Raw genomic sequence first — 23,609 nt, 5'->3', positions numbered from 1 at the left:
ATTCTGAATTCTCTGACTTCAGCCTTTGGAAGTATTTTGACTGGCTACATTTTAACTCTTTCAAGGTAACAGAATCTAGCTTCAATACAAACACAATACAACATTTTACAGAGACACAAACACAGCAAAACAAGATAAATATAAACAGACACAAACAATTCTAACACAGCATTCAATTCCAATTCTAATTTTAACCAGTTGAACTAAGGCACACAATACTGAGGCATGCATACAATTGCAAATTTTATAGGAATATATCCTAAAGGAGCAGGGGCCCACAGACTAAATAACAAGAAGTGTATGGTTAAAAAGAGATATCTTTACTAGAGCGATCTAGGACAAACCAGGTCAAGGGAGGCACAAAGAATGATGGGCTGAAACAAGGCAAGAACCTGGTATTAGAACTAGGAAAAGGCAGCAAATTCATCTGACAAGGGTGGAGTCAGACTCCAGAGAAATCTCCAGTTCCCATTGGTAGCAGAAAGTCCACTTGGCTTGGTTCTGTCCAATACCACTTCTGACACCAATTAATGTCAGACAGAATGGTCTCTCAACTGTGAGTGGGCAGAGCCAAACAAAGCAGACTAGAGACAAGAGGGTCAGGAATCAAACAAGTTTAATTTTAAAGCAATGGAAATGGCTTTCAAGGAAGGAAATGTGCTGGATCACTGCTGGTTGGGGAAGAGAGGAAGAGATACTCATTTTGTGTGGGAAGATCTCACCATATAGAATTAATCTCTTCCACATTACTTATTAATTCAATTAAAGAAAATTTATTATATCTGTTATACTGATAATAAAAAGGAAAAGAGAACAAAGGAAGTAAGAAAGGAAGAGCATGCTTCAGTCTGTATTTAAACTAGTATGGGCCAGAACACTGAACTTGAAACAAGGATTCTTACAAGGTGCTAACTCAGTGGAATTGATGATACAATGGTTATCTAGTTTAGCATAATGTTTAATAGTTCTCTAAGTTCAATATGATTTATTTAATCTTAAAACAAATAATGGTTTCCTAGTGATATAATGATTGGTTTATACTCAGTGTAGAGCATATAAAGCTGCAACAAACAGCCAGAGTCAGAGCCAGAGAGAGACTCAGAGAGCTTGGAAACAGAGCCAGAGAAGACAAGAGGACTGGAGGGGGGAGCTCAAGCTCTCAAAGCCAAGGAGAGTGATTTATTCCATTTCCATCAGCCTCCTGGTGGCTGGCCTAGCCTCCTGCACTCCCCTAACTAAAATCAGGATTCCAGAAGGCCTCTAAGAAAGCTAACCTGGGCCCTTGGCAAGGAAACTAAATTGTGAAGGAGATAATAAAGGATTTGGATTTGAACACCTGGCTATTCTTATGGTGATTAACCTGCTGAAAGGAAGGCTGCTCCATGACCTCCAGAAATACCAACCAAAATCACTACATAGACAGTATCAGTTCTTTCTCTGGAGATGGATAGTGTACACAAATCCTTTTTGATTGAATTGGGTCATTGTAATGCTCAGAATAGCTAAGTCATTCATAGCTCTTGATCATGCAATATTGTTGTTACTATGTTCAATATTCTCCTGATTCTGCTCACTTTATATCAGTTTAAGTCTTTCCAGGTCGTTCTGAAGTCATCCTTCTTGTCATTTCTTAATAGCACAATAATATTCCATCACAATCATATACTACAGCTTGTTCAGCCATTTTCCAGTTGCCTTCAGTTTCCCATTTGTAATCACAAAAAGAGCTATTATAAATATTTTTGTACAGGTAGGTCCTTTTTTCTTTCTTTTTCTGCCACTAGAAATTTTAAAATTTAAACTATGATTAAATGGAGAAAATTATCCCATGAACTTAACCTAAAGCTTTTAAATGAGAAAAGGTCTGGCTCAATGATATTTGGTAGTATTTCATCAGTATTTTGCTCTTATAATTTCAAGGACATAGTAGATTGAGTTCTGGGTTGGGATCAGGAATATCTGGATTCAGATATGCCTCTGAACACTAGATACATATAAATTGTTAGATCTATGTGCTATTGTATTTGGTACACTAAAAAGTATAATTTATTCAGAATTATAAATTTACTATTCTAACTTACATTTATATTTAATCCATGAGAATATTAATGTGTCATCTCTTAGTTTTTGCTGATTCATGAGAACAGGAAAACATGAACAGAAGACAATCTTTAACATGATTTATAATTAATGAATTATTGAGTTATTAAATTTGAACCTGAAAGGAACAGAACTACAAAGATCATTTAGTTCATCCTTTCACTTTTCAGATCATAAAGCTTATTTCAATAAGGCAGATAGTCAGTGTCAAAGCTATCAATACAGGTTTCTAAACTAGCTGTCCAGTGTTGCCATGTTTTTAAAATTTATTGTCAATCAAATTTTGGTGGAGATAAAAAATATTCATTAGAAAAACTGGTCTATAATTTTCTTTCTTTCTTTATGTTGACCTTACCTGGTTTAGGTATCAGCACCATGTCTATGTCATAAAAAAAAAAAATTGATAGGATTCCTTCTTTCCCTATTTTCCCAAATAGTTTGCATAATATTGGAATTAATTTTTCTTTAAATGTTTGATGGAATTCACATGTAAATCCATCTGTCTGAAAATTTTTCTTAGAGAGTTGATTAATAGCTTGTTCAATTTTGGGACTATTTAAGTAATTTATTTCTTCCTCTGTTTAATATGGGCAATCTATTTTTTGGTAAGTATTCATCTGTAGTGTTCTCTTCTTTTCAAAAATATGATGGTTCTCTGAGTACAGGTTTCTTGGGGAGCTTCTGGAGGCAGCCTTAGGTTCAGTTCAAAGTAATAATCACCTCAAATGCAGCCAGGAGTTAAAATCCAGTCCTTTATTGTCTCTTCCAAAATAGCCCAGTTAGTTTTCTTAGAGGCCTATCTCCCTCCTTGGTTCCAAGAGCTCTTGCAGCTTGTCCTTTGTCTCTTCTGGCTTCAGCTTTAGCCTCAAGTTCTCTCTGAATCTCCAGTTCTGAATCTTCTCAACTGACTGACTCTGTCAATCTCCCGAATTGACCTCTGGTTCTCAATCTCCTTAACTGACTCCTGCTTTCTCCATCTCCTGAAGTCTCCTCCTCTTCCTGGAGGCTTCTAGCTTATATAAGCTCTCTAAAGGTGTGAACTCTAAAGTGTGACCACTAATGTGTAAACTCTCTTAAAGGTGTGAGCTCTAATATGTGACCTCTAATGTGTGAATTCTCCCAAAGGTGTGAACTCCAAAGGTGTGAACCAATTACATAAGCATTATTTCTATCAACTCCAGTGAGTTAACATTTTGTAAGGATTTTAACATTCATCCATTTCACTTAGATTATCAGATTTATTGGCATATCGTTGGGCAAATTATTGCTTCTCGAATTATTCTGATTTCCTCTTCATTGTTGGAAAATTCATCCTTTTCATTTTTGATACTAACAATTGGATTTTCTTTCCTTTTTCTAATTAAATTAACTGAAGGTTTATTTTGTTGGTTTTTTTCATAAAACCAATTCTTAATTTTGTTTGTTAGTGCAATAGTTTTTTTTTTTTTTACTTTCAATTTTATTAATCTCCCCTTTTATTTTCAGAATGTCAAAGTTAGTATTTAATTGGGGGTTTTAAATTTTTTTTAATTTTCATTTATTTACTGAGGCAATTGGGGTTAAGTGACTTGCCCAGGGTCACACAGCCAGTATTAAGTATCTGAGGCCAGATTTGAATTCATGTGCTCCTGACTGCAGGGCTAGTGCTCTATCCACTACCCCAACTAGCTGCCCCTGGGTTTTTATTTTTTTTCCTAGATTTTTTAATTGCATGCCCAATTCATTGATCTCTTTCTCTATTTTATGGAAATAAGCGTATAGAGATATAAAACTTTCCCTAAGAACTGCTTTGCCTGCATCTCATAAATTTTGGCTTGTTGTCTCATTGTCATTCTCTTGAATGAAATTATCGATTGTGTCTCTGATTTGTTGTTTTACCCACTCATTCTTTAGAATCAGATTATTTCTTTTCCAATTAATTTTTGTTCTATTTTTCTCTGGCCCTTAATTACATGTAATTTTTATTGCATCATAATCTGAAAAATGTGCATTTACTATTTCTACCTTTCTGCATTTGATTTTAAGGTTTTTATACCCTAATACATGGCCAATTTTTGTGTAGAGTCACTACTAATGTTCTTTTTTGTCTTCATTCAATTTTTTCCAAAGATTTATCATATCTAACGTTTCTAAAATTCTCCTTAACTTCTTTCTTATTTATTTTGTGCTTCAATTTATCTAGTTTTAACAAAGCAAGGTTGAGATCCCCCACTAGTATAGTTTTGCTGTCTAATTCTTCTTATAGCTCTCTTAACTTCTCTTCTAGGAATTTGGATGCTATATTACTTGGTGCACATATGTTTGGTATTGATATTACTTCATTATTCATGGAACCCTTAGCAAAATGTAAAGGCCCATCAGTCTTTTAAAGTGGAAGCTGCTAAATTGTGGGTAATTCTGATTGTGGCTCCTCGATATTTGAGTTGTTTCTTTTTGAGTGCTTGAAATATTTTCTCCTTGATCTGATAATTCTTAAATTTAGCTACAATATTCCTTGGAGTTTTCATTTGGGATCTCTTTCAGGAGGAGGTGATCAGTGAATTCTTTCAATGGCTATGTTACCCTCTGGTTTAGGACATCAAGGCAGTTTTCCTTGATGATTTCCTGAAAGATATCTAGGCTCTTTTTTCATCATGGTTTTCAGGAAGTCCAATAATTCTTCAAAAGACTTCCAAGTCCAAAATAAATCTATTTTCCAGGTCAGTTGTTTTTCCAGTGAGATAGTTTACATTTTCTATTTTTTTTTTCATTTTTTGTGTTTTGTTTGATGCTTGATGTCTCATTGAATCATTCACTTCCATTTGTTCAATTCTAATATGCAATGAATTATGTTTTTCACTTTTTTTTATCTCTTTTTGCATTTGGCCAATTGAATTTTTAAGTGAGGTATTTTGTTCATTGGATTTTTTCCCCACTTCCAAATTCTATTGAAACACCAGGAATACTCAGATAAAGACCTGTCTACTCTTTGCCATCTTGACTCTATCCTGGTTATCATATTTTTTATTATTAGTAGTAGCATATTATCTCATTAGTAAAAGTTATAAAATAATATTAATGAAATAACTTTGTTTTTTGCCATTAATAAAGCAGAGATTACTACCTTCAATTATCATGATAAATGCTATTAATACTATGCTATTAGTAAGATGATGGAATCAAATATTATATGTAACTTTAAAGCATTAAAGCACTCATGAATTTTCAAGGACAAATTCCAAATAATATTTGTAGAAATAACAGAATATATAAATATTGTTCATAAAGACATAAAATAGTTTAAAAATACACTAAGGAACGAAAGAAACTTGCAAAAATTTAGTGGGGTTTTTTTTAAGCTTAAGCCTACAGTTATTATTATAGTCAACATGATTTATTTGATTCCACAAATATTTTCAAACTGTCTTCATTTCTCTCATTTTCTTTTCTGACCAAAAATCTTTTTCTTTATTCCTCTTTGAGTCTGCCCTCTTCACTCTTCTCCATCTATCTCTACATATTAATCCCAGTGTACCAGCCATTTTAATAATGCCCTGTTATTTTCTTTCGTGTTCATTTGCCTCTTCCCCCAGGCTAATCAGAAAAGGGTCCCAGGTCATCTGGCTTCAGTTTCCTTATCTGTAAAAATGAATGAGATTAAACTAAATGACCTTTTGAAATCCCCTTTACAACCTAAATCTGATGATAGTATGTTTGAGTAGAAGGGGAATGCAAGGGAAATTCAGACTTCAATTTGACTCAAGCTCCTAACCCAGAAGCCTGGGAACATCTTGTACTTAAGTCACTTTTCAGAGGAAGATTGTATTTGAAGAAGTGGAAGGAGAGAAGAAAGGGGAATAAATGAACAAGAAACATACAAGAGCTTTAAGTTTGAAAATTTTTATTTCCTAGCATCATAGAACCAAGAGCCTTCTTTAAGTGTGCCACAATCACCTATGAGCTATAGGTTGGCTGGAATCTGTTGTAGTGTCTTCTGCTAGCATTTTTTTTTTTTTTAAGCAAACTCTTTGCTATCTTTATTACCAAGAGCATAGCCCTCTGTCACAAATCACAAAGAAGGCCTCATTGAACTCTTGCAGTCATATTTTCACATAATTGGAGGAGTTTTGTCACTGCTGTACAACAATATTCCCTTTTTGGGAACATTTGGTGTTCTCTCAACAACAATACTGTTTGAGAATGTATTCTGATGGAAGTGGATCTCTTCGACAAAGAGAGCTAATTCAGTTTCATTTGATCAAGGATGGACAGAAGCAGCTACAACCAAAGAAAGAACACTGGAAAATGAATATAAACTGCTTGCATTTTTGTTTTTTTTTCCCGGGTTATTTATACCTTCTGAATCCAATTTTCCCTGTGCAACAAGAGAACTGTTCGGTTCTGCAAACATATATTGTATCTAGGATATACTGTAACCTATTTAACATGTAAAGGATTGCTTGCCATCTGGGAGAGGGGGTGCAGGGAGGAAGGGGAAAAATCGGAACAGAAGTGAGTGCAAGGGATAATGCTGTAAAAAATTACCCTGGCATGGGTTCTGTCAATAAAAAGTTATTTAAAAAAAAAAAAGAAAAGAAAAAGAAGATTGTTGGGAATAAAATTCATGTCAAATAACAACAACAACAACAACAACAAAAAGACATTTGGTGTTCTCTTTCTACCACTTTTTTCTTCAAACTTTTTTTATCTGGCTACTGAGTAGAGATCACACAATCCATTTATAAACTCAGAATGACTCCTTGCTACTTCATAGCATTAGCAGTCCTTCTAACTCTTGCAAGTAGGTCATAGGATCATAGAATGTTAGCAATGTAAGGGAATTTATTCATCATGTTGTCTTTTCTGTTCATCTTCTCTGAATGGTAAAGTATCTTATGAAAAGTTATATAGTTATTTATGTCAAAAGGGCTATAAAATTGCATACCTTTTGATTCAATAATACCACTATTAGGTTTATATTCCAAAGACATAAAAAAAAAAAAGGAAAGACATATTTATAGCAGCTGTTTCTATGGTAGGAAAGAATTATATATTGAGAGGATGCCCATTAAGTGAAGAAATGGCCAAACAAGCTGTAACATATGATTGTGATAGAATATTATTGTGCTGTAAGCAGGATGGCCAGAAAAAATTGGAGAGACTTACATGAACTGATGCAAAGTGAAGTGAACAGAATTAGAAGAATATTATACACAGCAACAGCAGTGTTGTATGATGAAGAACTATGAATGACTCAGTTAATCTCAGCAACGATAACCAAAAGCAAGCCCAAAAGACTCATTATGAAGCATATTCATACTGCCTCCAGGGAAAAAACTGATACTGTCTGAATACAGACTAAAGCATGCCATTTTTCTTTTTTAAAAAAGGATCTTTTTGTTCAAAATGATTAATATGGAAATGTTTTATGTGATTGCACATGTATAAACATGTATATTGTTTACCATCTCAGGCAAGGGAAAGGGGAGGGAGGAAGAGAGGCTTAGAATTTGTAACTTAAAACTCTGAAAAAAATGTTTTTTAAAAATTTCAACATTCAATTAGGGGAAAAAAAAGATCATAAAATGAAAAAAATTATATAGTTATTAATGGCAGTATTGCCATTGAATCCAGATTGCTTAACTATGGGGTTCAATAATCTTTCCAGTACACTAAGAAAAGGGAAGATGATAACTGTGTTTAACAATTTGAAGAGCTATTATGCGGAAAAGATCAAACTTGTTCTGTAAAATGGGATTAATGATAGTATCTTGCTGAGGAACAAATAAGATTATATTTATGAAGTACTTTGTAAATCTTAAATATATAACTGCTAGCTATTATTATTTTTACAGAGAGCAAATCATAAAACAATAAGTGAATAAAAATTTAATAAGCATTTACTATACTAGATACAGGGGTGCAAGAACAAAAATGAAATAACTTTTATCATATTTTTGCCCTTTTTGTATCTTCAGCACTTATGAATGAATGGCACATAAATGCTTAATAAATTCTAGTTAACTTATGGAAAGGCAACATAAATGTATATATAGAATAAAGATAATATAAATGTAAGGTAGTTTAGTGCAAGGGAAAGCAAGCACTAGAAGTGTGTAAGATTTGCAAAAACTTCATGTAGAAGGTAGTATCTGAGCTGAAGGACTTGAACGAAATGAAAGATTCTGTAAAATAGAGGTCAGAAGGGAGTAAATTTCTGGAATGGAGGATGGCCAGTACAAAGGTACAGAGAGGAAATGGAGTGCTGTGAGAAGCAGAAAGATCTCCATTTTTTCTGGACCATAAAGTACTTGAAGAAGAGTAATGAGGCTAGAAAGATAGGAAGGGGTCAGATTGTGAAAGTTTTTAAAAACTAAACAAGATTATGTTGTCCTAGAATTCATATGCCCTATAGACAATAATAGGGAAATACTAGAGTTTAGTGAATATGAGAAGTAATGTCAAATTTACACTTGAAGAAAAATCATTTTAGCACAGTATAGAGGATTGAGTTTAGTGAGGAAGTACATGAGACAGAGGTAGTAAGTTCCAGTAAACCAGGTGAGAAGTGATGAAGATATATACTAAGTGGTGGCTATTGAGTGAGAAGAGGATGGATGGGAGAAATGGAGAGGTAGAAATGGCCAAGTATTAGGCAACTGATTGTAAATGTGGAGTGAGGAAGAAGTGAAGAATAATACTGAGATGAGAGAAAATTCTGGGAAGATGGTGGAATTGGTCAGAAAACTTTAGGCTCTCCAAAATTTCTCCATAAAATAAGACAGAACATTGCCTTTAAGTAAACACAGAACAGCAGAAATAAAAGTTGGAGGAAAGCAATTGTCCTCAAGACAACTTGAGAAGACTTCAAGAAAGACTGGACCTACAGAGGTAGAGATTTGGTCAGAGTGAAATGCAAACCTCCTCAGGCTGACTCTGTGGAATCAACAAACATGTCCTGAGGGTAGATGAGATGGGAGACAGGCTCAACCCTGGGCACTTTTACATTACAAGCAAGATAGGGGTTGAATAACTGAATAGGAGAATATTAAGGGATGTTCCATTGTCAAGGAATAATAAACAGTTGTGCTGACCAGAAGTGGATCTAGGCTGTGATTAAGGAGAGTAAGAGCTAACATACACCTCTTGAGTAAGGTAGCAGGAAGATGGAGAGCAGAGTATCTAGTTTCAGTTCCAGGGCAAAAAGTTCAATTGAAGTTGCTGCTACCAGAGGGACTACAGGGAGCAAGATCATTTATGGGACAGTATGACTGGGGGCCATAACCATAGCTTAGGGGTGGAGAGGAATATCCAAGGTTGAGTCCCAGGACAGAGCTCAGAAAATTAACAATAAGAAGGACTTGTAACTTGGGGCCTCATTCTCCGTACCTTAGGATTGGAACTTGATAAGCTGCTAGAATTAAAATGAGTAAGCAAAGAAGACCTGAACTGCAGATAGTTACTAATAGAGATCTGGATTCTTTTTCAATGAGAAATATCAAACAGTTACAAGCCAAAAAAAAAAAAAAAAGTTCTTAGAATTTTAAAAGACTTTAAAAATCAAAGACATTGAAGAAAAAATAGAGCAATCCAAAAAAATCAAGAAAATTATGAAAAAAAATTCTTTGAAAACAAACATTAAAAGTAGGCTTTGTTCATTATAAGACATTTTTTATTATAAGATATTTGTTACATTATAAGACATCAAGAAATAATACAAAAGCAAAAGAATGAAAAATATGGAGTATGAAACATCAAATCAGAAAAACAACTGATCTGAAAAACAGATTGAAGAAAGACAATATAAGAATAGTCAAACTACCTGAAAGTTACAACTGAAAGAATCTTGATACAATATTACAAAAAAATATTATGGAAAATTGCCCTGAAGTTTTAGAACAAAAAGGTAAAGCAAAAATAGAAAAAATCCACAAATCACTACCTGAAAGAGATCCCAGAAAGAAAACTCATAGGAAATACCATAATCAACTTTCAGAACTTTTAAGGTAAAGAGAAAAATATGTCAAGCAACAACAAAAAACCAATTTAAATATAGCAGAGCTACAATTAGGGTTACACAAGATCTAGCAGTTACTCTGTTGAAGAACTATAGTGTTGGAACATATTTTGTAAAGCAAAAGAGCTAGGCTCATGACCAAGGGTAATTAACCCAACAAAGTTGAGTATAATCCTGATTTTTTTAAGTGGACATTTTAATAAATTTAAAGACTTTCAGGTATTTGTGACAAAAAGAGCAGAGTTTAATGGAAAATTTGACATATTAGACTTAGGATTTAAAGAGCAATTATAAGGAACTCAAAAAAGTCAAACTATTTACCTTTATATGACCATGTTACCAATACTCTTATGATTGTCATCATTATTGCACAGTTTGAAAGAAAAACTTGGGCCGAGCTGTGTGTAATAGGGTGATTCTAAAAATAAAACTGCATAGGAGTAATTATTTCATACAAATGAGGCATGAAAGGAAGAATTGATATAGAAGCAAGTTGGGGGTGGCACTGCTAATGTAGAATCTGTCATCAGAAATGGGTTAGGGAGGGAAAAATATATATTATATATAATATTACTGCTGTGATATAAGAAATGATGAGATGATTAATTTAGAAAAAATATTGTAAGATGGACCAGTGAAGGAAGATGTTATCCACCTTCAGAGAAAGAACTTACAAATAGAAATATGCATAGTATGATCTTACATCTGTGTTTATGTGTATATATATCTGCGTATTTGTGTTTAATTGTAGGGGAAGGGAGAAAAATATAAAATGTACACAGCAGAGAACAAAAAAGCTGGATTTTGAAAACAATGCGTAGGATTTTTTTATGTAGATTTTCATGAAATATAAATATATTTTATATTGAATCCTCATGTTCTGCTGTGTACATGAAAATGTTCCTTTTTTTTTCTTATTTTGTGTTTAAGCTTAAAATGAATTTTTAAAAAATCACAAATCTTAGAAATGGGAAAAATGGTGGTAGCCTCAATAGGGAAGTTCAGAAGAGCAGTGGGTTTGGGGGAGAGGATAGTAAGTTGTTTTGGATATTTGGGGTTTGTTTTAGACATTCAACTTGAAATGTCCAATAAGTAACTGGTGAAATAGGGTTACAGCTTTGTAAAGAGACTGGGGCTGATTATGTAGATTTGAGAGTCACCAAGATAGAAATGTCAAACCAAAGGGAGAGACTGATAAGCATTGCTAGAGAGAGTAAAATAATTTCAGTAAAAATTGAAATAACACAAAAGAGTATAGGACTAGGCCCCAGAACAATTGATTGAAGTTGCAGAATTTAGGTTTGTTAACAGGAGCAACCTGCTAGTGGCTGCTGGGGATCTAATTCTGAGCCGCAGAATAGATTCCTTCAGGTGAGATAATGATAATGAAATAAGGAGACTCCAGGCAGTTGCATTCTCTGATCTCTCTCCTCTTCTCTCTTGCCTCCAATTTATTTCATTCCCAATCCACAAGCAACATCTGTGTCAGTAAAGGCTGCTTTTGCAACTCCTTCACGTGTGTTATAATTCACAGCTCTGAGGGCTTTCTGGAGAACTGACCCACTTAGGCATAGTCTTTAACAGTTTGGAAAACAAAAAAAAAAAAAACTTCCTAACAATTAGAACTGTCCAGATGTGAAATGTGCTGCCTAGAGAGATGGTGGGTTTTCCCTTCTTGGACATCTTCATCCAAAAGTTTGATGACCATTTGTGGCATGTTGTAATAAAAGATCTTTCAAGTAGAAAGTGTAAGAGATGGTCTCCAAGTTCCTTTTTAGCTACCAGAATTCTATGACTCCATGTGAAATGCTTTTACTCCAGAGCACCTTAGCTGAGCTCTTCCAAGGTCATCTCAGCTGGGCCACAGATTATAAAACATTTGTGAAGGCCATTCTATAAACCAGGCTTGTACAGAGGGAACCAGGAGCCCACTCACTGACTTTAACATCATTACTTATCCCTGACTAGCTCTGTATCGCCCATTTCTACCCTTTACCCCCCATTCTTCCCTTAGGAAAATTGATCAGAACACTGGACTAAGAAATCTAGATTCTAGTGCTACCCAAGGTTAAAACCTCGTTGAGTCTGTGTATCTGATAAATTGAATAGAGTGGATCAAATTAGGGCTTCTTAAACTTTTTCCACTCACAAACCATTTTTGCCCAAGAAATTTTTATGTGCCCCCAAGTATATAGCTACATAAATAGGCATACAAGTCAAAATGCACTAATAATAAATCATAATTTCACAACCCTCACATTGTTACATGACCCACGGTTTAAAAAGCTTTGTATTAGATGATCTCCAATGTTCAGCTTTAAGTCTTAAAAAATCTACTGAAATTTATCTCCTTTCACTATTAAATATCTTTTCTCATTCTCTTATCAGATGAAGTATCCTTTCTAAAACTAACCTCTTCCAGCTGGGCTTCTCGTAACATTGCCTCCCACCTCTTCTAGGAATTTGCTCTAAAAATAATCTCCTGTCTCTTGCATCTTCAGTCTTTCCCTCTTCACCAGCATCTTTCCCATCTTGCCTGTGGAATCACAATTGGTCTTTGCTATTGTCAAGATATGAGACACTATTTTGAGAGCTAAGACCTAGCAAACAGGTTGTGCCCTGAGCTTGGCATAACAACAATCCTTTGCTCACCTTCTGAGTGACCTTACCCTCTGACAAAATGTATTGCTTTGACTGGCACTAGGTGATCTCTGAGGGATTTATGACTTTCATAAGCAGAGAGCAAGAAGCTTGTGATCAATCAAAATCTCCTGACTAAACAATTCCTGAATTCCCATTCTCATAATTGTTAAGTGTACCAAACCAGATGCTTCACTCCTGTTCCAGCTACATTAACTAATTCAGCACCCAGATAATGATCATAAGGGTCAAAAACCCTAACAACTTGAAACAATCAGAAGGCTCGAGGATTCTAATAGTTTAGAAGATTGTTTCCATAATCTCAAAACCCAAGAATGTCTGTATTGTCTCAGGAAATCCCAACTATGGGAACTGCTGCTGGAGGGCTGTGTTGGATCCTACCTTCTTGTGATTTTCATATATAAAAACTACTTTAAACATAAGGTTATTTGTTCGACTATTGACTCTTCTGTTTGTAGTGCTTTGACTCCAGTCACCCACAGGTGAAAGAAAAATTCTAGTCTGGTTGATACCCTCCTACAGGTCCATCTCTTTTCTTCCTTTCACTAGCAAACTTCTCAGAATAAGCCAATGAGAGACATGCTGACCATCTTTACAGCCTTATCACACAATCACTACTTAATTCCTTGCAATCTGACTTGCATCAGTGCCCAAAGTATTTCTTTAGCTATTACCACTGACCTAATTATTACATCAAATGTCATTTCACCAATCTTCTCTGTGGCATCTGAGTTTGATTTCCATGCCATGCTGAATTTTGCCTACCTTGACTCCTCATTGTCATTTTCCTTTTCTTCTTGTCCTTTCAATTAAGGTGATTCTCCAATATTTTATACCCTTGACTTTTACTTTTTTCCAGCAGTTTAAACCTTCTCATTCTATGAAGATAATCTTAATCATCAACATTGATCTCTCCAAAGCACCAAAAAACTATGAGTACTATGTACTAGGTACATCTCTAATTTCTGGTGCCTAAATATTTCACCTGAATATACATGTGTCCAAAACTAAACTCAGTATCAGAAAAGCAGGAAGGGACCTAGTTAATTTTGTTTTGTTTTTTTATGATGAAGAAACAGAATGACTTATTTGATTTTCCCTCTAGAACCAGTTTCTTAGGCTGGAATTCCAGGACTTCTGTGATCTGACCTTAACTTACCTCATGAGTCTTATATAATACTCAAATTCTATATTCTCCTCTGACCAGTTCTTACCATTCCTTACATTATTTTTCTGCCTCTGTTGATAGCATATCTGCAATGTTTTTCTTTTGAGATTTAACTCATCCTTCAAGGCCCAGCCTAATTGAATTTGCTCCAAGATGACTTGTTTACCCAGGTCCAAGTGATATTTAAATTCTCTTGATACTTCATTTGTATTTCTATTAAGATACTTTATATTTTCTATATTCATTTGTATAAATGTCTTATCTGATTATAAATTCTTTATAGGTAGAATGTTTTAATTCATCTTTGAGTTTTCAGTCAGCATGTTATACATGGCAGAAACTCTTGAATGAGTAAAAAAATTCACCCTCCAAAACATGAATTATCTGCATTTATGAGGTGATACAATATTTTTAAGTTGCCAACTGCTTCAAAAGTCCATAAATGCCATCCTCTTTCCTTCAGTGACATTCAAACTATGGATAACATTCCAAATATAAAGTTTTGCTTCATTAACTACAAATCTAATGTTAAAATGGATCTTTATCATCTTCAAGTAGTATCACTAGAAAGACAGTTTACTGAACAATAGGTTTTAGAAAAATAGCACCTTTAAAATTGCTTCTTTCTAGGAACTATTAAAAAATTCAATATCAAATTGTGTCTCCTAATAAGATTAATATAGCTATGAGTTGATGGTTGGGTTTCTTCCACACAATTCAGTAGTTTCTCTCAACAAAGATAAGGTGCTGACAACCCAATTCATTGTCACAAGTTTTGTTCCCAGAGGTAAAATAGCTATAGTGATAGATATAACACACCCTAGCAACAGCACATACCTTACTTTCCTTTTTGTTTTTTGACCAGGAATGGGAATCATAAATAGATCTTGCATATAGAGAAAAGCTGACATTAACTTGTTTCATTACATAGTATTCCTTTTCTTGCCAGTGGTCTAAGTTTGGGCTGGCTATGGCACTTGGGACCAATCACGATAGATTTTAGCCAATCCTATTCCTCACACTTCCACATAAATACCAGTGAGACCTAGAGGTATTACTTAGCTATATAAATTTATTGGAATATATGATTTAAATACTAAATGAGAGCCATAGTAAATCTAAAAAATAGCTTTGCTAATGTCATAAAATTAAGATGGATATCTGAAATAAAATCAGATTTTTATAGTTTAAGGTTGTAACAGCTAAAAAGTATTTAAAATTTCTGATGTAATTAATTTTTAAAAGACTACTTTGGCTTTTGTACATACACACTAACTAGAGATTAAATCACAATAAAAGCCAACCAATTCAAGTCCATACTGATTTAAAAATCAACTTTTGTACTTTTCATGAAAGAAATTTATATATACATTTTTTAGGCAAACATGAAAAATAGGCAATATACAATAATCTTCCTTTTACATCACTCAAAAACCACTCTAGATCAAAAGTTAATGGATTCATTCAGTTTAGCAGTATAATGTATACTATAGCATGTGTTCCCCTGTGTTAAGTTCAACATAAAAGTACAAATGACAACAAAAATTAAAGTTATCATCTTTAATGAAATGACTTTGGAAATAATGTACATTTCCATGACACCAACACAATAGTTTTCGGAGCCACAGTAAGATACACAGAATTACATCCGTAATTTGTATTAAATGTCAACATTTCAAGCAGCAACTTATTACATGGCAAACAAGATCAAGAAAGCAACCATCAAACAAAAGAGACCCATAGCTTCAGACAAGGCGAATCCCAGGATAGCGTATGAGAACAGCTGCTGCTTCAATGAAGGGTTTCTTTAAAAAAAAAAAAAAAAAAAAAAAAAGATATAGGAAATATATTATTTAGATATATTAGTTAAGTTTCAATGTCTATAAGGCTGAAGTCTTTTTTTTTTAAGGTTGTTGCCATAAGATGCTGCTTAAATCAGTTTTCAACTGTACATACATTCATTATTACTTTTATTGGAAAGTCACATATCTAACAAGATGAACTCCGACAACCTTTATTTTTTATTTGAAAACCACTTTTCCATGAAGTATACACTTAAGTATTTTACTTCTAAGGTAAAACATCTGAAAGAATTCTAAACAAATAACTACTTCTATCCTAAGAGCCAATTTTTTCTTGTGTAGTGGATATTAAGAAAGAACTTCAACAGGTATGCCTTTATAAGCAAACTCAAATCAAATTTCTAGAAAGCAAGATCTTAAGTATATCAGAAATAAGGGAGGGAAAACACAAAGATTATTTTGAAAAAGCAAGCAATGTTTTCAAAAATATTTTTGAGAGCCATTTTTTCATTTGACCTGTGGGAACACACAGGTTTAGGATGTGGATATTTCACATATTTTGAGGGACTATAATAGATTATATTAAGCATGTTATCAAACCAAAAGATGATTTGTAAAAATAAGGATTTAAATCATAAACAGGGAAATATACCTAAGAAGTGTACTATGGAAATTTTAAAAATATGTTCACTAGTGTTGTTATTTTCAGGTCCAAAGCACAGGACTTTATTTTCCTTTGACTCACCCCCTACTTTGGTTTTGATGAAAAAAATTAGTACTTTTTAAACACATTAGCGTGCATGCAATAAATATGATCATGAATTTTCAGATAAGTTAAGTTACCTGGCATAACCAATAATCAGACTACCAAAGACAGTTCCAATACCAGCACCAGAACCAGCCACACCTACTGTGGCAGCACCTGCACCAATAAATTTGGCAGCAGTGTCAATGTCTCTGCTGATAGCACTGGTCTGGAACTCCCTTAGTGCTGGCTGAGACATCCTGTTCTGGGCCCCATAAGATACTGTGTTGCCCTAGGAAAAAAATCAAAAAAAGACAAAGGTCAAATGAATAGTTAGATTAAGTATATTGCCAAGCTAATGCCATATATATTGCTCCAATTTTAGTTTTAATACATGTAGGTAAGAAATGTATTAGGAATAGGGAGCATGTAATGTGAGTATAAATACACATCATGTGAAGTCAGAGCACCTGTATTTAAATGACTATATGGCCAAACAATTTATTGTCCTAACTGTATTACTACTATAGTTTTAGTTTGAAGACATAGGTAGACACATTCTTATTGGAGATGGTACACATTATTTGGAATCTGAGGACCTAGGTTTAAATCCTAGATGTGCTATCTGTAACTTTAAGCAAATTACTTAACCTTTCTGGGCCCCAGTTTCCTCATTTGTAAAATATGAAGGCTGAACCAGATTTTGTATATTAAAGATCTAACTTCCCTTTCAGCTCTAAATAAACGATCTATAACCAAGCTTCTTAAACTGTGGGTCATGACCTCATATGAGGTCTAATAACTGAATGTCTCCCCACCCCTCCGCCCCCAGGACAATTATGTTATCTGTAAATGTTTGATATGCATATCTATTTTATATACCTATACATAAAATTTCTGGAAAGAAAAAGAGTCCCAAGTGAAAAAAGTTTAAGAAGTCAAGATCTATAACACTTGAGTCCCATGTGTTGAAATCTTTTTTCAAATGGCTAAATCTCTAGAACTTGTGTTTACTCCTTATTTTATTCTTGTTAAGAGAGGATACAAAAAGATACCACTATAACACATTAAAACCCATAAGACAATGAAAGAGTTCGCTTATAACCAATTACCTCTCCAGTCCTGACCTCTGGTCGAGACAACACTGCTGCAGAAATTGGTCTGTACACAATTCTGGATCCAGCACGGATCTGATAAACAAAAAATAAATTAAATTCTCATATACTAAGCAAACATATGTTCTGTAGAGCTTCACTGACTTTTTGGAGGATGGACACCCAAAATTCTAAGTAAACTAATGGTTAAAAACAGACTAGAAAAGGAAAGAAAAAGTACTTATATTGTAAAATGACTTGGAGGTTTTTAAGGATCATACTATATATTACACTTTCAAAAAAGTTCTGATTCAAAATTTTTAATTTTAATACTACAGCACTACAAACTCTAGGAATTATCCAGTGAACCCAATTTACTAAATTTACTAAATAGTGAAATCTAAAACCTATGAAGTGAAACAAATAATCCAGATAAATGGAAAGGAAAACCTAATGAGACTTTGGTTATTTTTGAAGTTATTTGTCATTGAAAACAAAACTCACTTCTAAAAATGGAGGAAAAATAAAAAAGGTGAAGTCCTGGTAAAACACTAATCCTTAGTCAAAAAAAAGCATTAAGTTATGTTCTAAGAAAACAAAGTCTAGCAATCCTTACAAAAGCCAAGGAGATCTCTTCCAATTCGGCCTATGCCCTTGGGTTTCCAAGGGCCTAAGGTCACTGCGAGTCCTAACAGAACTTTGTCCCGATTCCCAGAGGGGCCCTTCTGGGTCCAGCAAACACCCCGAAAGCGCAGAGCCCCTCCGCCGTCCGAGCAGCGTTTCTCCAGCTCTTCCCCGCCCATTCGGGGAGCCCAAGTCCCTCCCTCTGGGGCTGCGGGAGTTTGACCTACAGGCAAGGAGTTCTCTGGCGCGGCCGCCGGAACTAGGCCCCCTCCCCGTCGACCCTCTTCCCGCACTCGTGGCAATGACACTGGAGGCCCTTACTTGACCCTGAGGGCTGGGCCTGGCCACACCGACCAACAAGGGCCAGAGCCTGGGTAGGGGAAGAGTTGACCTACACTCAGGGTGAAGCCTGACAGCTAGGCCCCGCCGACCTCTTCTCCCCCTCACCCTCACCAAGTTTCCCAGGCCGAGGAGAAACTCTGCAGCTCCTTAGCCAGGGAGGGGAGAAGGGCTCCTCCGTCCCAGAGGGCTCTGTGAAGCAAACCGAGAAAAAACGGGCAATGGGAGCCTAAGGCCTGCACAGAGGATCCGCTTTGGCCTTGGCTGGCCTCCCCTGTCACTCAACGTGGACGCTCTCGGGGCGCCCGGAGCCCACGGTTCTCGGCGCCAAAGCCACTCACCAGAGCGGGGGAGCAGGCGAGCTTGGCGCAGGCATACATCTTAGGTGCAGCTGGGACGGCGGCGACTGGATCAAGTGGCGGGAGGTGAGGGCTCGGCTTAATGCCGCTTTCTCTGCTATCTGCGGAGAGAGGAAACAAGCTTTAAGGTCAAATGCCCGCTTGGAGCTTGCTCCCCCGATTCCCGTCCCCGGAACCCACAGCCTAGGCCTGCTGCGTTCCCTCCTCTCCCTACACCGCACCTGGTGCACGATGCAGCTCGAATGAATGAGGCAGCGGACTGGGCCGAGTTCGGCTCCGACGCGCCCGGGACTTACCTTTCTCAAGCGGCTGCGGCAGAGGTCGAACCGAGTGGGGATGGGCGCGCAAGCGCAGTCAGCCTCTTATCCCAACCCCAGCACCCGGATGGAGAAGGAGGAGGGGGCTACGGCAGAGAAGGCGGGGGAATCCGAGTGGGTGGAGGTTCGGGGAAATAGACACTCAAGGTCACTTTGTAACAACTTTATTAGTAACAAGCTGGGAAGGACAACAGGGTTTGACTGTACCAAGGGAGAGGGAGAAGGAAAAGATTAAGGAGCGAGTGGCTGCAGTAGGTGAATGGAGCTGTTTAGGCTAGGAGAAGAACAGCAGAGGATCCATTTTGACCAAATCTACTTTTTTTAAGGATTCATCTTTTTCTTCACTTTCCAGGCTTCCTGCAGAACAAGAGTTCTTTTTTTCATTAGAATCTTTATTTCCCCTTGAGAAACAAATCTTTCTAGAGAACTCTGGGCCTTGCCCTTCAATGACAGGCATGGGTGAAGGCAGAATGACAGGCACCTTTTGGCCTCTGATGATACTTTCAGACAGTCCTTTTATTTGCAGTAAAGTTATGAATTAAGAGGTCTCACCGAAATGGCTTTTATGTCTTTAAATGCATAGAAAATTGTTCTGGATCTAGTGTGACACTTAAGAAGGTTCCGTGCACGAAGCTGGTTTGTGGGGAAATGAAATTTTGAAGTACCTATTTGAAAAAGTTGAAAAGGTTGAAGAAGTACCGATTTGGCTTTCATGAAACCTCTGGCTTCTAATCTCAGTGCAATTAATTAGGTTTGTAACCTTGGGAAAAAAAAAAAAAAACACTTTGCTCTTTTGGCCCTCACCTTCCTCATCAGCATTTTAAAAATGAAAGGACTAACCTGGATGATAATCAAAAATCAGCTCTAGCTCATATACTTAGTTCTATAATTGGAAGAATAAACAGGGGATCAATTGGGTTACTTAGCAGTGTTTGTGGATGAGAATCCTTGGTTTCTACCTTTGTTTTTGGCAAATTTAGCAAACCAAATTGATTTTTCTCTGTTCTCATCCTTCTTCACCTCCCTGAAGCCTTTGACATTCTTGATCACTCTCTTTCCTGATATTCTCTATTCTCTCTATGTTTTTGTGTCACTAATCTCCAATCACCTGTCTAACTGTACTTTCTCAGTTTCTTTTGCTGGATCTTCAAGTTAAGACCACTTAGCTCAGTGATCCCAAAATTCTGCCCATGGTCCTTTTCTTCCTCTATACTGTTGGTTGGTGCTTCTATGGATTCAATTGTCATCTCCATGCAGATAATTCTCAGATCCATTGAGGTAGTCTTAATCTCTATCCTGCCCATTAGTCTCATATTTCTAGCTGCCTAGGAAACATCTAAAACAAAATGTCCTATAGACATCTTAAGCTCAAGTTATCCAAAACTCATCTTTCTTTCCAAAATCCTCTTTTCCAGCAAGAGCACCACCATCCTCTTAGTCATTTAGGCTTCCAACTTGGGTGTCAACAATCTTGACTCCTCACTCTCACACCCTCCTCATATCTATTCTGTTGTCAAGCCTGAGTGATCCTATGTTTTCAACATCTCTTCTACACAAACCCTTCTTTCCTCTGACACAGTGCCACCCTGGTCCAGACGCTTATCACTGTATGCCTAGACTATTATAATGCCCTGATGGTTGTCTTCCCAGTTTCATTTCTCCTCATTATAGGCCATCCTCCATTCAGCTATCAGTGATCCTCCTAAAGTTTATGGCTGACCATGATACTTTTGTCCCTCTTCTCATCCCATTCAATAGACTTCAGAGGTGTTAGGTTAAGATTTATGATTTGCTCCTACAGAATGGCTCGCTCCCACAACAAAACTTAAGATACCAGGTTGTATGAAAATATTTAATAACAATGAATTATAAAGAAGGAAAACAAGAACTATCTAAAGAACAGGCAGTTCTTATAACAAAAGCTAAATTAAATGCATCTTGTGATTAATATAACTAGTACATTACAAAGAAATACATAGACTAGAGGGGGAGAGAAGAAAGAATATATCATAGATTCGGGGAAGCACTGTTGTGATCTAGTTCAGATGGATCTGAATCGGTCCCTGTTCGGGCGCCAAAATGTGGTGAGCTTTTTCTTCTCAAAACGCAGCCAGGTGATAAAAGTTCAGATCTTTTATTATCTCCAATATAGCCCGGTTAGCTTAGAGGCCTATCTCTCTGCTTGGTTCCAAGAGCTCTCTCCGAATGTCGCCAAATCCAAAGGTCTGGTCCTTCAGCCTCTGCCTCTGCTTTCTTCAGCCTCCAGCCAGATCCACTCTTCATGTCATTCCCGTGAAATCTCGACTTGTAGCTTCTTCACTCTGAAGAACTTCTGCCACCAGCCAGCCAAGTGGAAAATATTCTGCCTTGCCTCGGAGAGAGGGCTTCTGGCATAACTCCACTGAAATCTCGACTTGTAACTTCTTCACTCTGAAGAACTTCCTCGACTGGCCCATTGAAGCTCTATTTATGCTCAAGAGAGGGATTGTAGGTTTTCTCCCATAGTGCTCTCTGGCCCAAAGAGCTTCAAGGGAGGTGTGAACTCATTGAACTCCAATGAGTAAAGGTGTGAACACAAGCCTTGTATTAATTAGTTCTGCTTAGTACCTTGTTTCAGGTTCTGCCCAAAACATCTTCTTGTAAGATTAGATCAACTCTAATAAGTTAGCAGTTAGTAAGGATTCCAACAAAGCACCAACTTTGCAGACCTCTGGCTGGGGAATCCCGGATTACAGCCCTGCAAATCTTGACCAGGAGAGTCCCGGGAAGAGCCTCTTCTCCATGGGTGAGATTCCAATTTGGGTATTGATCTATCATGACCTAAATAACCCAGGGAGCAAAGGTGGCTAAATGCCAGCAATACTGACTTCACTTTCTTGAGCAAATCCAGAAGGGGGACCAGTCCTGCCAGAGTCTGTCAAGAGTGAAGTTTTACTCCTGGAGTGGCTAGTTCCAGTATATAGGTAACGTGTCTGATGGATTTGTCCAGAATCCATCCAGGATGGTGTTCTTTTAACAGTTTTTGTTCCCAGGGTTATTCAGCAGCTACAAAACAAGGGTGAATAATAGTTCACTGTACTGTAATTACCTCATGGATATGAAGGGAAACTGAGGGCTACGGAGTACAGAATCTTATCCTTATACCTATGTCATTCGGCCTTAAGATGATGTAGGCCGTAGGCCATTTTGCAGTTATAGTGGCATAGGCTGTCTCTACTTGTAGTGTAAAGTGAGTATAAATTCTTCTAATTCTGATATATATATGTATATATTGCATATTGATATGATATATTGATCATATAACATTCTAGAGGATTTGAGAACAGAGATTAGAGGATTCAAATAAGATAGAGGTAGAGTTCTGGATACCCAATCCAAAGTAACTTCATCCACTGTGTCAGGGGAAAAGTACAAATCATCACCCTGCCAGTGGAGACACAAAACATTCACTAAACAACCAGAAAAAGGGCACTTTTCCCTACTGAAAACAGATGAGTAACATCATTAGAAGATATACATATATGCTATGAGGAAACGTCATACAACAGAGAAAAGTTAAACAATGGATACAAAATGAGATCACATATATTTGATAAATGGTTTAACAGACAGGGCTCCATCTGCCTGGTTACCATTCTACAGACGAATCCTTGATAGCAACTAACACAATTATCTAAAGAACAGGTTACATTCTCCAAGTCTATATACTGTCTTATAATATATGGTAAAGCAAAATAAATATATAAAACAAATGGAATAACATGAAATTGGCACATTACAGTGTGATGTTGAACCATAAAATATATAATGGTGCCATTGCATGAGATATCAGTCAATAAGGCTGTCACAGAAGAAGAAATCCAATGATCCTCAGGAAGATATTTTCCAAAAATATTATGTCATAAATCAACAGTTCCATCCATCAATAACTGCTGTGCATTTTCCTTCTGTATGAGTATACATGTTCTGCAAAGAACATATTGTCTAATTAAACAGCTGAATTATGTTAATACCTATCCTAACATTGGCTATAACGGAGGAATGACACCACAAGAAATGGTTTCTGATAATCAAGAGTAAGTTGGTGAGGCAGGAGTGTTGTGGGTAATCATTGGGCATTAACTGTCAAAGCTTGAGATACACGTTGTCCAGCACTGAGCAGTCTGTGGGCCAAGGTCTCAAGATCTATTGAATTTACTATACCCAAACCTATTCCTACACCACCAAGTAATGTATTATACACCATGCTCTTTTTACTCTGGAATATGAGTTGAGAAATGGAAAGCTAACATGATAATAGAGGATATGCTTGTTGGTTCTTTGAGTTACATTTTTAAAAGTAGATAGGATCCTAACAATGGGTGGCAAGGTTACAGCAGGTGGCATAGTGGGTAACCCAGGTAG

At 36.3% G+C, this 23,609-nt stretch overlaps 1 protein-coding gene across 2 annotated transcripts; it reads right to left on the bottom strand.

Annotated features, from left to right (window-relative positions):
* Positions 1-15,470: 15,470 nt before the first annotated feature.
* ATP5MC3 (ATP synthase membrane subunit c locus 3) lies at positions 15,471-19,302 on the bottom strand. 2 transcript variants are annotated; one of them, XM_051986169.1, is made up of 5 exons: positions 19,185-19,302; positions 18,871-18,989; positions 17,585-17,662; positions 16,571-16,764; positions 15,471-15,730 (listed from the first exon to the last, which is right to left on the bottom strand). In XM_051986169.1, the coding sequence occupies exons 2-5, from the start codon at positions 18,907-18,909 to the stop codon at positions 15,616-15,618; spliced, it is 426 nt and encodes a 141-aa protein (XP_051842129.1). In that variant the 5' UTR covers positions 18,910-18,989; positions 19,185-19,302; the 3' UTR covers positions 15,471-15,615. The 2 variants fall into 2 exon arrangements, with proteins under 2 accessions (XP_051842129.1, XP_051842130.1); XM_051986170.1 differs by having other exon boundaries at positions 19,110-19,227.
* Between the last annotated feature and the right edge of the window lie 4,307 nt (positions 19,303-23,609).

Source organism: Antechinus flavipes, chromosome 3 (assembly GCF_016432865.1).
Source record: "Antechinus flavipes isolate AdamAnt ecotype Samford, QLD, Australia chromosome 3, AdamAnt_v2, whole genome shotgun sequence".
Lineage (NCBI taxonomy): Eukaryota > Metazoa > Chordata > Mammalia > Dasyuromorphia > Dasyuridae > Antechinus > Antechinus flavipes.
The sequence above is the reverse complement of the archived record's forward strand: the minus strand, read 5'-3'. Positions and strand labels throughout refer to the sequence as shown.

Excerpts from the sequence above, each read along its gene's own strand:
- ATP5MC3 (XM_051986169.1), bottom strand. The coding sequence starts at position 18,909 with ATGTATGCCTGCGCCAAGCTCGCCTGCTCCCCCGCTCTG. Across the intron at positions 17,663-18,870 it reads TCGCCTGCTCCCCCGCTCTG|ATCCGTGCTGGATCCAGAAT; the intron begins GTGAGTGGCTTT and ends TTTGTTTATCAG. Across the intron at positions 16,765-17,584 it reads CAGAGGTCAGGACTGGAGAG|GGCAACACAGTATCTTATGG; the intron begins GTAATTGGTTAT and ends TTTTTTTCCTAG.